This window comes from Falco cherrug, chromosome 4, assembly GCF_023634085.1.
Source record: "Falco cherrug isolate bFalChe1 chromosome 4, bFalChe1.pri, whole genome shotgun sequence".
Classification (NCBI taxonomy): domain Eukaryota; kingdom Metazoa; phylum Chordata; class Aves; order Falconiformes; family Falconidae; genus Falco; species Falco cherrug.
The window spans coordinates 16,228,522-16,242,335 of record NC_073700.1 but is presented as its reverse complement, the minus strand read 5'-3'; the positions used below and the strand labels follow the sequence as shown (position 1 = coordinate 16,242,335).

At 41.5% G+C, this 13,814-nt stretch overlaps 2 protein-coding genes across 3 annotated transcripts in view; one reads left to right on the top strand and one right to left on the bottom strand.

Annotated features, from left to right (window-relative positions):
* The window catches only part of ATXN7 (ataxin 7), an 89,651-nt gene extending 86,454 nt beyond the window's left edge, over positions 1–3,197 (bottom strand). The window contains exon 1 of the mRNA XM_055710289.1: positions 3,062–3,197. The gene's annotated coding sequence lies outside the window, so the exon portion shown is untranslated. The remainder of the gene's footprint in view (positions 1–3,061) is intronic.
* THOC7 (THO complex subunit 7) lies at positions 3,176–12,202 on the top strand. Of its 2 annotated transcripts, XM_055710291.1 has the most exons (8): positions 3,176–3,308; positions 3,730–3,847; positions 4,732–4,859; positions 5,201–5,287; positions 6,722–6,779; positions 10,340–10,406; positions 10,519–10,588; positions 11,823–12,202. In XM_055710291.1, the coding sequence occupies exons 1-8, from the start codon at positions 3,290–3,292 to the stop codon at positions 11,888–11,890; spliced, it is 615 nt and encodes a 204-aa protein (XP_055566266.1). In that variant the 5' UTR covers positions 3,176–3,289; the 3' UTR covers positions 11,891–12,202. The 2 variants fall into 2 exon arrangements, with proteins under 2 accessions (XP_055566266.1, XP_055566267.1); XM_055710292.1 differs by lacking the exon at positions 5,201–5,287.
* Positions 12,203–13,814: the final 1,612 nt, after the last annotated feature.

The window sequence follows — 13,814 nt, the reverse complement described above, 5'->3', positions numbered from 1 at the left end:
AGAAGGTATAAAGTCACTTTAAAGTTTGACTCTCATACTTTTTTTTCAGGAAAGAAAACTTCAGCATTAACATATTTCCTCAATTAAAAAAAAAAAAAAAAGAAAAGGTGTACTTAAAAGCCATTTCTTCAACAAAAAGAGGACAGTAATGAAAAATCTGAACCAGTTCCACACACGTGTAACATCTTGCAGTACTAAACTTAACCAAGCTTATACTTCTTGTATCCAGAATCACCTGGAAACATTACAGAGGATCATTTAACACTTTTGACAAGGACAGGTGTGCAACAAATTATTATGTATAAGCTGCTTCAGGGCCTTACCATATGGCACACATAAAGGAATTTAAGGAAAGAGGGAAAACGACATCGCATTTAGCTTGGTTGAAAGTTTGCACACACAGGTACTTATTCCAAAAGAGCTGGCACAGAGTAAGGTGCTATACCCTGTGCAAGACATTTTTTCCTATTGCATGAATCTCCAATACTGATGCCTTAAGGAAAGTCCAACGCTACTCAGTATTTCTGCCAGTCAGTTGAAGGATTATATAAAAGACTATAGCTTGATAGAATCTGCACACAATACACGAACTGACGAAGGACAAACAAATAAGAGTAGGTCAACCCTGCTCTAGAGATCTACATCACGCATGACACCAAGTTAATGGAAAAAACATGCTTGTATACAGCTCAGTGCAACACATACTCCATACATGCGAAACAAGGGTTGTTTCGTACTTACAAGATGAGGAGCTCTACTTGGAAATGGAGCAAATCAAAAGATGACTCCAAACGCAGGAAATTCTCATGTGCATATAGAAATCCAGCAAGCTGGAAATGGCTTCCTGGGCAAAAACATCTCATGGATATTTAAAATGGCAAAATAGAGCAGGAAACAGAACAGGCTATTACATCAATACGTAGCCTTAGTGAGATTCTTTATGATGTATTTACCAAGTTCTACTTCCCATTCTAAAAGAGAAAAGTTAATGAACATTGATGATGCCCTGTCTTAAAAAGAAAAATAATGGCTTTGTTCTCAAAATTGTTCTTATGAGCCAAAGACTCAGAACAGAGACTTCATAAGAATCTTGTAATTAGTAACACACATGAAGACAAGAACAGCACAAAAGTCATTAAACATTATTAACTAATCATGTGGACTGCTGTATTCTAAATTAATTACTCAAGGACTATCTATTTGTCATTGAGTAGAGTTTAATAAGACTATCTGACCAACACCGGAATGATGAACAAAAATTGAGAAAAGATTACACTGGATTAAACGACAAAAATATTCTAACATGATTAAATAAATAATTGTGTAAATAAATAACTGGATTTTCAGCTACAATAGTCTTCAGATCAACTTCTCTCTCTGGTAGAAACGGAAAAGACTCACAAAATGGAAAGCGGTCAGAGAAGGGCAAGAAAAATACTGTCTTGATAAGACTGGATGCTTCAAGATGCTTAAGACTTCTGAGATGTAACCAGTACGTAAACAAGGAAAGGCAGCAACAAACCTCACTCTACAAAATTTGTGTGGGGAAGTTCAGTTAGGTCTTCTCACCCTTTGGCAAAATACTAGTTTCAGTACTGTATCATAGTGACCAAAGCCTTAGGAAAAACAAAAGTTTTTGTCAAACCAACTATAGCAACAAATTCAGAGTTCATAAAAGCGAGCGTTTTTAATAATGCTTATATACCTCATGAATTCATGGCCTGTTCTTTGGCCCAAACTTTGTATAACTGAATAGAGAGTTAGGTTTGCACATAAAATTATGTCACTCACAAGTCACATAATAATACAAAAACTTTCAAGTCAGAAATCACTTATTCAGGTTTTCTATGTTAGCAAGTCTTTATTCCAAAAGTTCAGGCAGGGTTTTAATGACCGCTTCCTGTAACGCTTTCCCAATAGCACCTTCCAAAGAATCTGACCAGTTGTCTACTGAAAACAAAGTACTGTCTTGAAACACTCCACAAATCCATAAATAGCTGTTAAATGCCGCTATCCAGAACAAAAAAGTGCCTCCCAATCACTCACAGCTTTAAAACCAGGAAAGCGCAGGTTATACCACACCTTCATTGGTTTTTTTCATACCCTGGTTTTCCCCACCATCCTAACATTGTCAACGCCAAGTGCTGAGCAGAACAAGTCCATTCCTACCTCAGTGTCCAAACCAAAACGAAGAGGGAATAGGAGGGTGTCAGGCTCTGGACATGTGTCTCACATACCATGCATGATATATACCACAATAACAGGGCCAGCTTTGGCACTGCCCGAGTGTCAAGGCCAGTGGCCAAGAGCCTAAAAGTCAACACTGGGTAACACCTTAACATCTCCTTTCTCCAGCCACCTCTAGCCTCCTTCTCCAGTGCCAGCTTAGTTCTTCAGGGTAGGAGGAAACAATTTCTGTTCCTATCTGCTGGTGACAGCCAGACTGGCCAGGAAACGCATCAAAATAATGACTTTTTGCACACCCCGGGCCCTGCTGCTTGCCTTCCCAGCATCGAGCGGGAGACGCACCCACGGGTGGCCCCAGAGAGGCCAGCCCGACCCCTCACGCTGTGCCACGGGCTCGTCCCCTGCACCCGCGCCAGGGCTCCGGCACCCAGCGCTCGGCACTCCCGCACCCCCCTGCCGCAGGGCCTGGCCAGCCACCGCCGCGGGTCCCACCACCCTCGTGCTGCCATCGCCTCAGTGCCGGGCACCGTGGCGGGCCGACCACCTGCTCCCCCGCGCATGCCGCCATCACTGCAGGGCCGAGGCCGTGCGGCCACCCTGTCAGGGGAGGATGGGGCCGCCGAGGGCGATGGCAGCGGCGGCCCGGGGACGACGCCCCGAGGCAGGGAGCGCGGTGGGAGGGCGGCCGTGGCGCACCCCGGCCCAGCGGCGTCCCCACCGCGGCGCGTCGAGGGCGAGGGAGCATGTGCCGGGGGCATGGCGGCGCGGCCCGGGCGGGGGGCGGCGGGGCCGGGGGCGCGGTGGCGGGGGCGGGGAGGTGGAGCCTGGCTGCCGGCGCGGGGACCGCCGCTTCCCTCCCCCGTCGGCCCCTCACCTGGCGGGGCCGCCCCTCGCCAGGGGGCCGGTTCCACGCGGGGCGCAGGCCTCGCCCGCCGGCCCTCCCCGCCGCAGCCGCCGCCGGGCTGCGCGTCCGCCGCCAGCCGGCTCAGGCCCCAGCCGCCGCCGCCTCCCCCTCCATGGCCGCCGCTCTCGCCGGCTGCATTGTGGGAAGCTGACCTCACTCGCTGCTGCCGCCGCCCCGCCGGCTCCGGCACTCGCCGCCATGGGGGCCGTGACCGACGGTGAGACCTCCCTCCCTCCCTCCTTCCTTCCTCCCTCCCGCCCCGCGCCCGGACCCCGGCCCGGCCCGGCTCCCCTCAGCGCCGGGCCCGCCTCACGGCCCCGGCCGCCCGCCGGGAAAGCGTGCCCCGGCCTCAGGGCCTGTCTCCGCGGCCCCCCGGCGCCGACCCCCGGCCTCTCACCCCGCGGGCGGGCCGCGGCCCCACAGCCCCGCCGCCGGGCCCTTCATGGCGGGGCACGGCCGGGCCTGGGGCGCCCCCCGCCCTGGGCCCAGGGTCCCTCAGCCCGCGGTCCGCCTGCGCCGCGGCGGGGCCTCCCGCCTCAGCCTGGGGAACCGGGTCCTGGCGGCCTGCGGGAGTCCCGCGCTCGGCCCCGGCATGCGGCTGCCGTAGCGGGAGGCATTAAACAGGAGTTTTTCCTCAGATGAAGTTATCCGCAAGCGACTCCTGATCGATGGCGATGGTGCTGGTGACGACAGGCGGATCAATTTGTTGGTGAAGAGTTTCATTAAGTGGTGTAATTCCGGATCTCAAGAGGAAGGGTATTTATTTTCTGGGTTTTGTTTGGTTGTTGGTGGTCTGTTGTTGTTTTTTTTGTTTGTTTTTTGTTTTTAGTCTTGAAACTCTTTAGCTTGCATTTCAGTGGAAAACTGGGCTTGATCCCTTTGGAAGAGATCCGTTGTAAAATATATATATATATATATACATCAGCTTTTCAGTGTGGTTCTGTGGTGTTCCTAGTACAAATGCTGAGCACGGTGGTAGGAGATGAGGACGAGAGACGGGTCAGAAATCACTGAAGGCTGCAGGCTGTATCATGAAACGTGCCAGCGCCGCTCCAATGCCCTCAGGATCATTCTGCCGCTGCGTGATCCATCAGGGAGTCCCGCTATTATAACAGGATCATGACTTGAATATTTTAGTTGGCAGTTCTGCATTTATTCTGTTAGGGAAGGGTAATACTGCTGGTATTTCTGCTGGTGTGGTTCTTTCTTTTTTAAAAAACACCAGGCTAAAGTAGTAAGGGATGAAGGACAGCATGGTGGTGTGCTGTGGGGTCTGTACTAGTACCGGATATAAATTCCCATGGGACATAATATATAATAACACTGCAGTATTAAAACGCTAATCTCAGAAGTCACAGAGCCAGCCCTGACTAGGAAGTTCATAAGCCCTGGATCAATTTGCCCTTTGCTTTAATACTCACACCTATAGGGACATGATGGTGGAATGAATAGATGCCATGTTTCTAACTGCACTTTCAAAAAATTATACATTGAATCTTTGAAACACTTCATTTCATAATTGTTACTTAACTGTTCCATGTGCTACATGAGGCTTTGTTTTCTTGCTTCGTAAAGGTAGAGGGTATCTTTATTTATTTATATATATATTTATTTTTATGCTGTTTCTTGTCTGTTTTCAGTTACAGCCAGTACCAACGAATGCTGAGTACTTTATCACAGTGTGAATTTTCAATGGGAAAAACCCTTCTGGTGTATGATATGAACCTGAGAGAAATGGAAAATTATGAAAAAATCTATAAGGATATAGGTAAAGATGAGAAATATTACTGTTTTCTGTTTGGCAATTTCTTTTTTTATGAACAAGCTCGTGCTAGTTCTAGTGAACATAATATATACATATGATGGATGATTTGGGTTTTTTTTTCTTAATAGATAGGACACATAAAAATTCTGTAAGCATCTTACCAATATATAAAGTACATAAAAATAAAAGCTTTTTAAACGTATTGAAGCGTATGTAGTTTTGAAGCTGACAGAGCTAGCAGGCCACCATGTCACAAACAGCTCTTTATCTTTTTATAATTTGACAGAATGGCTTCTTCACATGTATTGTTTGATTTCAATACAACTCAATTTTTTTTTTTTAAGAAAATAGTATAGCTGCAGCACACGAGAAGATTTCTGAATGCAAAAAACAAATCCTGCAAGCAAAAAGGATTCGAAAAAATCGCCAGGGTAAGGAGCAACATGTGTATTTACACTGGTCAATTTCATGATTTTGTTATCTTTTAAAATATATTGTATTGGAAAATAGATGCCAGTTTTTTGAAAGTGCAACGGAATATACTGGCATCATGAATACTGTATTTAGTCTGGTGGCCTCCACACCCACTACTAAAAGATTTTGATGGATGAGGCAGGTAAGATTGGACCACTAGATCTCAATGACATGCAACATAGGGAAAACCTGAAACAGTAGTTCAGAGAGGCATTTTCAGGCCAAAGAAAAACCCCAAAAGTATTCTGTCACAAGGTGCCTTGAGAAGAACTAAAGTACATTATTAACAGCAAGACAAGGGTTGAAAAGATTTACACCCAGCCCTGAAGATCATGGAAGTATGTGCGTGCAGCTTTTAAGGGAAGGTAAATGCCTTGGCATACACAGAGGCAGTGGTGCCAGTTACACATCCAACAACTCTGTACGTCTCCTTTCTGAATACCTGTTACGAGAGATGTATTTTTTCCTTGCTTTTAAAAGTATGTGCTGATAATTTCAGTTGAAACTTAAAGCATTTCCCTGTGATACTGGTTTGTCAAAAGGTTAGCAATTGAGAAGCAAGAATTCATTTTTTCTTGGTAAATGAAATGCAAAAAGAAATTTTTTAAAGTGTAACAAGTGAAAGGTTTGAAATACAACTGTTTGAGCAAATTTGTAATTTTAAACTCAACTGGAAATGGAAGGAACCTTGACCAGTAGGAATGTGGAGTTCTTGCATCTCCACAAAGACAGGTCTGAAGTGTTTGCTTTTTGGTATGTTCTGTCTGGCCTGCAGCACAGATTTTTCCATGTGAATGAGGTAGTTGGCATACGTACAATCTTAGTATCAGGCAATGGCTCTGTTAGTTGCCTATATAACCATAATACTGTTCTTAATGTGTAATACAGTTTAAAAAAAAAATCCTGTTTTTTCTCATGCAGCGTTTTTCACTAAAAATGTTATGTGTAACATCTTACAGCACCATTATCTGTACATATACATTAGATTGTATCTAAAACCAATGCTTATGAATCACACATAAAAGACCGTGTGCAGCCATGCAGAGCTTTCTAAAGGTCGTGTTTTCTGGCCTCATCCTTTACGAATCACTAGCACTGGGTAAGTTTGAGTGATCAGATAATGGTCTACAATCATATCTGTAGTTCATTCAAAAATCTCTTTTGATGTAATCTACTTTGAAATGTTATAGTATGGTATATTTACATTTTTATATGTGTCTATTTGGAGGTATGTTTTGATATATGTAAGGGGTTATGTAGAACTTTGAATAATGTTAAAACAGTTTTTTCAAGAAGGAGAAAGAATCTGTACCATTCTATGGTACTTGATTTTTGGTTCTTGATTCGATACTTTCAGAACTATTTAGACTAACTATTTAAATTCCTTTCAGAATATGATGCATTGGCCAAAGTCATACAGCATCATCCAGACAGACATGAAACACTGAAGTAAGTATGAGACTGCATTAAATTATAATAATCCAGTAATCTAGAAGTCGCAAAATTTGACATTCCCTTGGTTTCAGATTGACCTTTACTCAGTTTTATATAATTTCTTTTGACACAAGACAGTCTTTGGTTTCATTTCAAAATTGTGCCCTTATCAGATTTCTTTACTTAATCTCCATCTGTATGGCTTCAGAAGCATTGCTAATCGTTTTGTGTTTGAATTTTTTCCATTGTTAAGGTAAGTGAACTCAGATGTAAATGCACATCTAATGTCAGTTTACCAGGGATGAGTTGCTCAGAAAAGAGAGATAGTGGGGAAGTGCTGTAAAATGCACCAGCAAGGGATTCAGTAGTCATGCAGAATATGTAGCACACAAGCAAGTAAGGCAGGATGAGAGAAAGCAGGAGAAAGCTGTTAGGTTTTCTTTGTTTTCCTTGTAGTAGTTGTTCCTGCATGCCCGGTTATAAATTACCATGTTGTGTATTACAATACAACCTGCCCTGGCACGCAGGTTAGACCTACCTGTTGTCCAACTCGCCTTGTGTGTAACTTACGGTATTGCTTGTGTCAGTGTTGGATTTGGATCACTGGCTGTGCTTTTGGGTCATTTTGGGAAGTGGTGGGGAGATACACAGAAACATTCCAGGACTTACTGCATCTATGAGGTTTTTGTTCGTAACATGATTAAAAATAAAGCATGGGGTTACTGGTCTCATCTAAGCACAGTTTGTGCCTATCCTGTTCCCACTTGAAATTGCAGAGGGAGGCTGTCTTTTCACATTCCACAGTCTTTCATAACAAAAGAAAGATTTTTTTTTATTGTATTATTATCCTAATAATAGCAACTTTATAGCTATAAGCCACTGAGAATATTTCACACATTTCTTTCTTGTATGTTGTTTTGCTGTGCCTTGATTTTATTGCCACAACTTTATTACAGGCAATTCTCATGAGGCTTGACTGCTTCTTAACTTCATTAGTCAGCATGTGCTGCTTATCAAGCCGAGCTTCGTAATAAAGAATTATCAAAAGTGAAGTTTTTCAGATAAGTCAATTGATTAAGAATGGAAACAGCTAAATGATAGTATGGGGTTTTTTTAGAGGATGTCAGGTTGTTTAGGTTTGGGGGGGTTGTTCTGATTTTGATTAACACATCCAAGCATAAGTTTCTCAAGCAAAGCTAGAAATGATGGTAAGTTACAGCTAGTAAATTTGGCATTTTGTCTTCTCTTAAACTTAATTTTATAATCTGTTTGGGAGGATATATTACAGTTTGAAATACCAGTATGTTCATCCACTGGGAGAATGGCTACAGTGTATGCCCTTTTTGTCCTTAGTCCTCCATATCTGTAGTCAAAGACACAGACTTGAACTATAACAAGTATGATCCCCCATTTTAAGGATGGGGAAATATGACACGGTAGCAGAATGGAACATTTTTAAAGGGAGCTTGGTACATAGATAGTATTTTAGCTTTAACTGACCTCTCTGAGTGAATAGACTTTAAATATAGGTACTAGATTAAGTTTTCATCCAGTATTTTAATTACAAGGCTTCCTTTCGCTCCAGTTTGAGGAAAGTATACAGAAAATCGTACTGTGAACCAAGAAGGACCACCCTTTAATCAGAACGGAGGAAGGGAGCCTCACTAACAATGTCACGCTTTTTGTGGAACTCTTAATCACTAAAAACACTTGAGAACACTTGTGAGGAGAAATGTCATGGCTTATTGTGAGAGTTACATTTATAGCTTTTGTAGGTTATAAGGCACAATAGGACAAAGTTCAGAAAAATACTTTCTCTCTGCTTTTAAGGGACTGTTTCTTGGAACAACAGTCATACAGCACAAAAGAAGAAGCAGCTGTTACCGGCTTAATCACAAGTAATGCACAGGAGCCAATTCAGGAAGTGACAGGAGCTGAACTACTAAATAGCAGTGTCTGCAGCATAATTAGGTGCAGTATCAGAAGAGCTGTTAAGAGACCGAGAAATGACTCTGGATCTTAGAAAAGCAGATACAAAAATGAGAAGGCTAGGCAAAGATTCTTTGGAGCGAAAAGTAAAAGTAGTAAAATTCCAGATACAGCGTGGATGTTACTAGCAAAAAATTGCACGTCTTCTCACGGTCTGCTTATACCTGACAGCACAGTGTAAACCAAGTTTTGGCCAAATGGAAGTGTTTCAGAAACTAGAAACCAAATAGTAGCAAAGTCACTGTATGAGCCTGTAAGCTGTTAACCTGTTCCTGTTAAAGGGAGGGATAATGTCACACCCAACCCTCTTTCAGGCATTCTCTTCAAGGTACCAAGCATATTGGCTCAAAAAAAGACAACACCCTCAGGCAGCACTAAAACAGACCTTTTTCCCAGCCATTGTGAGTTACTTAGGACTGGAGGCCTTGTGGTTCCCTGCCCAGACTAGTTGCAGCAGCTGTAAGTGCTTCAGGAAAAAAAAAAAAAAAGTTTTATTTCCTTACTGACCATTATATGGCTCTGCCAGCTATTTAATCAGGGATCATCAGCCTCAATCCACTTCACGTTTAAAGAAACAGATTATTCTCATTGCACGGAGCATAAATTACAGTAGGCATTAGATAAAAAGTAGAAGGGCCAAACTGGAGGTTTGGGTGTAAAAGTTGATGCTCCATCCTCACTGGAAAGCTAGTGTACATTATGGTACCTGTTACTCTTTGCCCTGCCTCAGAAAGGGTTGTGGTGGTCCGTGGTGGGTCCCAATGACAATAGAAAGCAAGTGTTTGCAGGAAGATCCCAGAGACGTGTTGAAAGATTATGTATTTCAAAAGGATATGAATAATAATGAAGATTACAGGTGTTGAATGTTTCCTTTATCTCTTAATGCCAGAGGCAGTCAGTCAAAATAAAAACTGGGATTTGAGAAGGAAATGAGTATGTATATGGATCACTGAGTTAATGATGTGTGCTGAGGTGTAAGCTATATCATGTAGTTTCATCAAAAATGTGGATTGTTCTACATATGTTTGCTGTAAAGTCTACCTGTTACCTAGTACTCTTGTCTGGTCAGGCCGTTGGCAGGGATAAGGTACTTGGCTGTGTTTGGCCAACTGTTGTGTCTAGTAATTGTGTGTGTGTGTTGGGTATGTAGGTTTATCAAGTATGTTCTCCATGTTGATGCTGTTGACATGAGTAGAATAAATAAAAACATTTTAAAGAAATCTGTGAAGTAGCAAAGCCTATGAAAATGGCATGGGTGTTTAATGTAACCTACTTCTTTAACTGTCATTGTATGCTCAAATAAATAATACATCTGTGGCAGGACTGAATTGTTACAGTCCAAACACCCGATGCACAGCTGTATTCCAGCTTGGAGGCCTTGTTTTCTGTAAAAGTCCTGAAAGTACGAGTTTATGACATGATAGTTTAACATTTGTGTGAAGTGGCTTTAGCTTTGTCATTTCATTTGCTATTCTTAGTTTACCTATGCTCTTTAGTTAATGGTTCTTTTTCTTCTACTTAGTTCAAATCTATTTTGCAAGAATTTTACAGAACTTTTTAAAAACACTATGACAATTCCTTTTTAGGCAGCTAGAAGCTTTGGGAAAAGAACTGCAACATCTTTCTCACATTAAAGAAAATGTTGAAGATAAGGTAGGTTTTTCATACAGTAATTTGTGAGGAACGTAATTAGTGGAGAATCTGCTATGGGTTGTTTAGTTGTATGTGCTCTCAGTTTCCTAAAATATGTATTTTATCATTGCAGTTGGAGCTGAGAAGAAAGCAGTTTCATGTTCTCCTGAGCACCATTCATGAACTTCAGCAAACCTTGGAGAGTAAGTGTTATTAGGTAATACATAACTGGGCTGGGTTTTGGTGGATCAAGAGGAAACACAGCTTCCAGCAGTGGGCTAGCTATGGGCAGTTGAGGTTGTTGCCCTCTTGCATGGGCAGCATCTTTTTTTTTTCCCCCAGTGTTAGTCCAGAGCCTGAGACTGCTCAGAATTTTTTCTTCTACAAGCTAGCCACTATGTCCTTTCCTGACCAGTGTCAGATTAATCTGGAGGCTTAATCTTAAATCTGTAGACTTATCTAAATATGAGGATGGCAAATTGCAATTTGAGGTTGTTTTGTACTTGTTGGTTTTTTTTTTAACAGCAAAAGTATTTCTTACAGAAAAGTATTGTTGTGCATATTTCTAAACTTACTTCTGTAATTCCTGTTCCGGTAGTTTTGAACACATCGTTGCCATCATGGTATCATTTGGGGCTTTACTACAAAGAAATTGGAATACAGGAAAGATAAATGACTTGCCTACTCAGACAGTGAGTCTGTAATAGAGCAGGGACTAAAATTGTCATATGCAAGAACTAAATTCAAGAATTTAGACATACTCATCTTTTGTCATACAAATAGTATTTTCAAATCAGTGCTTTTCGTGCTCTAATATGGATAATATTATTTTGAATATTGTTTGCTGGATATTTGCCATGTCTTCTGAAGACTGAATAATTGGTATAGCCTTTGAGCATGACCTGATTAAATACATAGATGGCTATAAGAGGAGATTTTCATTCTCTAAGGCCATCTAGATCTTCTTAAGCAGAATGAACTGTTAATCCTAGGTGCACTTTAGCAGAAGGTTATTGTTGTGTTACTAACACTTGATTAAGTATTAGTCTCTAAAATACATTTTCATATGAATGTATAGATTACCTTTCAGCTTCTAGGACTTTGTGAAGGAGTTAACAGTTTAGTGGAAGGCAGAGCTTTGGTTTGAAATAAATAAACCATTAATAGACAAAGAGAAGGCATGTACTTTGACGCAATCTGGTTCTGTTTCCTTGAATTGATATTACAGGCTTTACGCCATGTTTCCTGTAATAGCCATTACAGATAAAAACCTTAAAAAGTGAAGGATTATTTTTGGTTAAAACATAGCATTTTGTGTGACGACATACTCAAACATTTAAGGCAATCAACATAAAATAATTAAGTGGGGGACAGCTCTGCAATATGGTCTGTAAATATAACCGAGCATGTTTGATTAATAGTAATATTTCATTTTAGATGACGAAAAACTTTCAGAAGCTGAAGAATCTCAAGAAACTCAGATGGAAACAGAGACCAAACAGTAGATGTAATATGAAGACTGACTATACTCTTGAAGAATATCCGTCTTCACTTCATGTTGAAACCGACAGTAAGAGAGACGGAGCCAAAAAATAGTATTCTACTGCTTCCACAAATTTTTATACAAAAATACTTGTTTTGCTTATGCTTCAGGAGAAATCAGTTACAGGTCTGTGCAGACAGGCACTTTGTGTTAATCCACAAACTTTGTAATTTGTGACAGGAAAGGTATTTTGTTTTACAAAGGTTGAAGCTTCTGCACAGTGCTTGTGAACTAAGGTGTCTGCAAAACATTGTCAATAAACGGTCTTTACAAAGAGTGTCCTATTTTTAGTAGGCATTGAGCCTAATAGTAAGGGCTCCTTTTCTTACCTGACATAGAACTGGGGGCAGTGCATCTTTGCGTAAGTCCCAGGTTCCGTACCCTAGTCCAGGTGGGACCTAAAACTGAACTAATTAGGGTCTTAATTTTTCAAAGTAGCTGCTGTTTTAGAACTTACTCTGACTAGACTAGAATGCGCTAGTTTCTTATAAAACAAATTACTTCTAATGCTTGTCAAGGGATGTAAAACAAAAAAAATTATACTGTACTAGCTTTATTTGTTTCCTTAAGGTGATGCAAAGAACCGCAGTCCCCCGAGCCTTGCTATGCCATGTATTCTGTGCAACCACATCAAAAGTCACATTTTGAAATGACATCTTTAAAACTGCAATTTAAAAGCTTTGTTCTTGCAGAACCAGGAATCTAATCCTAATACCATTTATAATCTGATTCTGGGTTTTATCTGTCAATTGACTGTTATGAAATACATCATAGGTCCTTAAACAGACAGTGGAACCCTTCTTTCTCATGATGACAAACCAAAGCAGTAGAGCAGCAATCGTGATGATAAAGAATCTCTGATACTTTTATTATTAAGAGGGAGGGTGGATCTATCCACCTGGATCATCCTGCAGTCTGAGCACTCTGTTGGGAGGTAGGAAGTAAAAGTTTCAACATTCCCAACGAGAGAAGAGAACTGAGTATGCTCTAAGGTTTTGTAAAGCAGGGAGGAAGGAACAAGGGGTAGTAGTAGATCATGTCTCTACCTGTTAGCCATGTTCTAAGAACACCTGTTACATCAAGCCTGCCAGTGGTTTGGGTAAAGGAATGCGTTTTGGATCTCGCTGAGACTGAGTCATAAGCATACATGGTTGAAATAAAATAATGATGTACAGAATAGTCTCCTCAAACTAGGTGACAGATGAGGGGGATTTCCAGGATTGTGATTTTGGACTTCTGTAGTCTAGATGCATATAATTCCCACTCTCAGTAGCAGTACATCTATGTGCATTGGGCTGAACAGACATATCTGAGCTTGTTTTGCTCGCATTCCAAGTTTGCTAAAGGCAAGCCAGCTGAACGAGAAGCTTCAGTAGCGCAGTGCAGTCCTGGACTAATAAGCTGTCAAGTCTCCTAGTTCACAGCTGGTCAACTCGGAACACAGGGGAAGCACAGGTTTGCCTGATAGAGCCTGTGTAGACGTGCAGTGCTTCTTGTGCACTGCAAATTTTTCAGACTAGGGAGGTGGGTAAGCAAACAAAAGGGATTTAATATGAAAAATACACTGTCAAAAGGTATTTAGTGTTCTGTGTTTTTTCCCCTCCTAACAACAGTGAATAGTAAAATGTTTTGTAGAGCAGCAGTACTAAAATATTGCCAAATCAAGGAGGAGTCACTTTCATGAACGTATGAATTACAAAGATCATAAATCACAGTCTCCGAGACACTTTTAAAGCATATTAACATTTGTTGTGGTTGAAAGGCCCTCCATGAGCTACCTGAATTGTATTTTGGTGCAGAGGTGGATGACATTTACCAGCTAAAAATGATCTCTGTAACCTCGTTGTCATGAAAACCTCAAATTTTTCCATTCGTTGTTTTACACA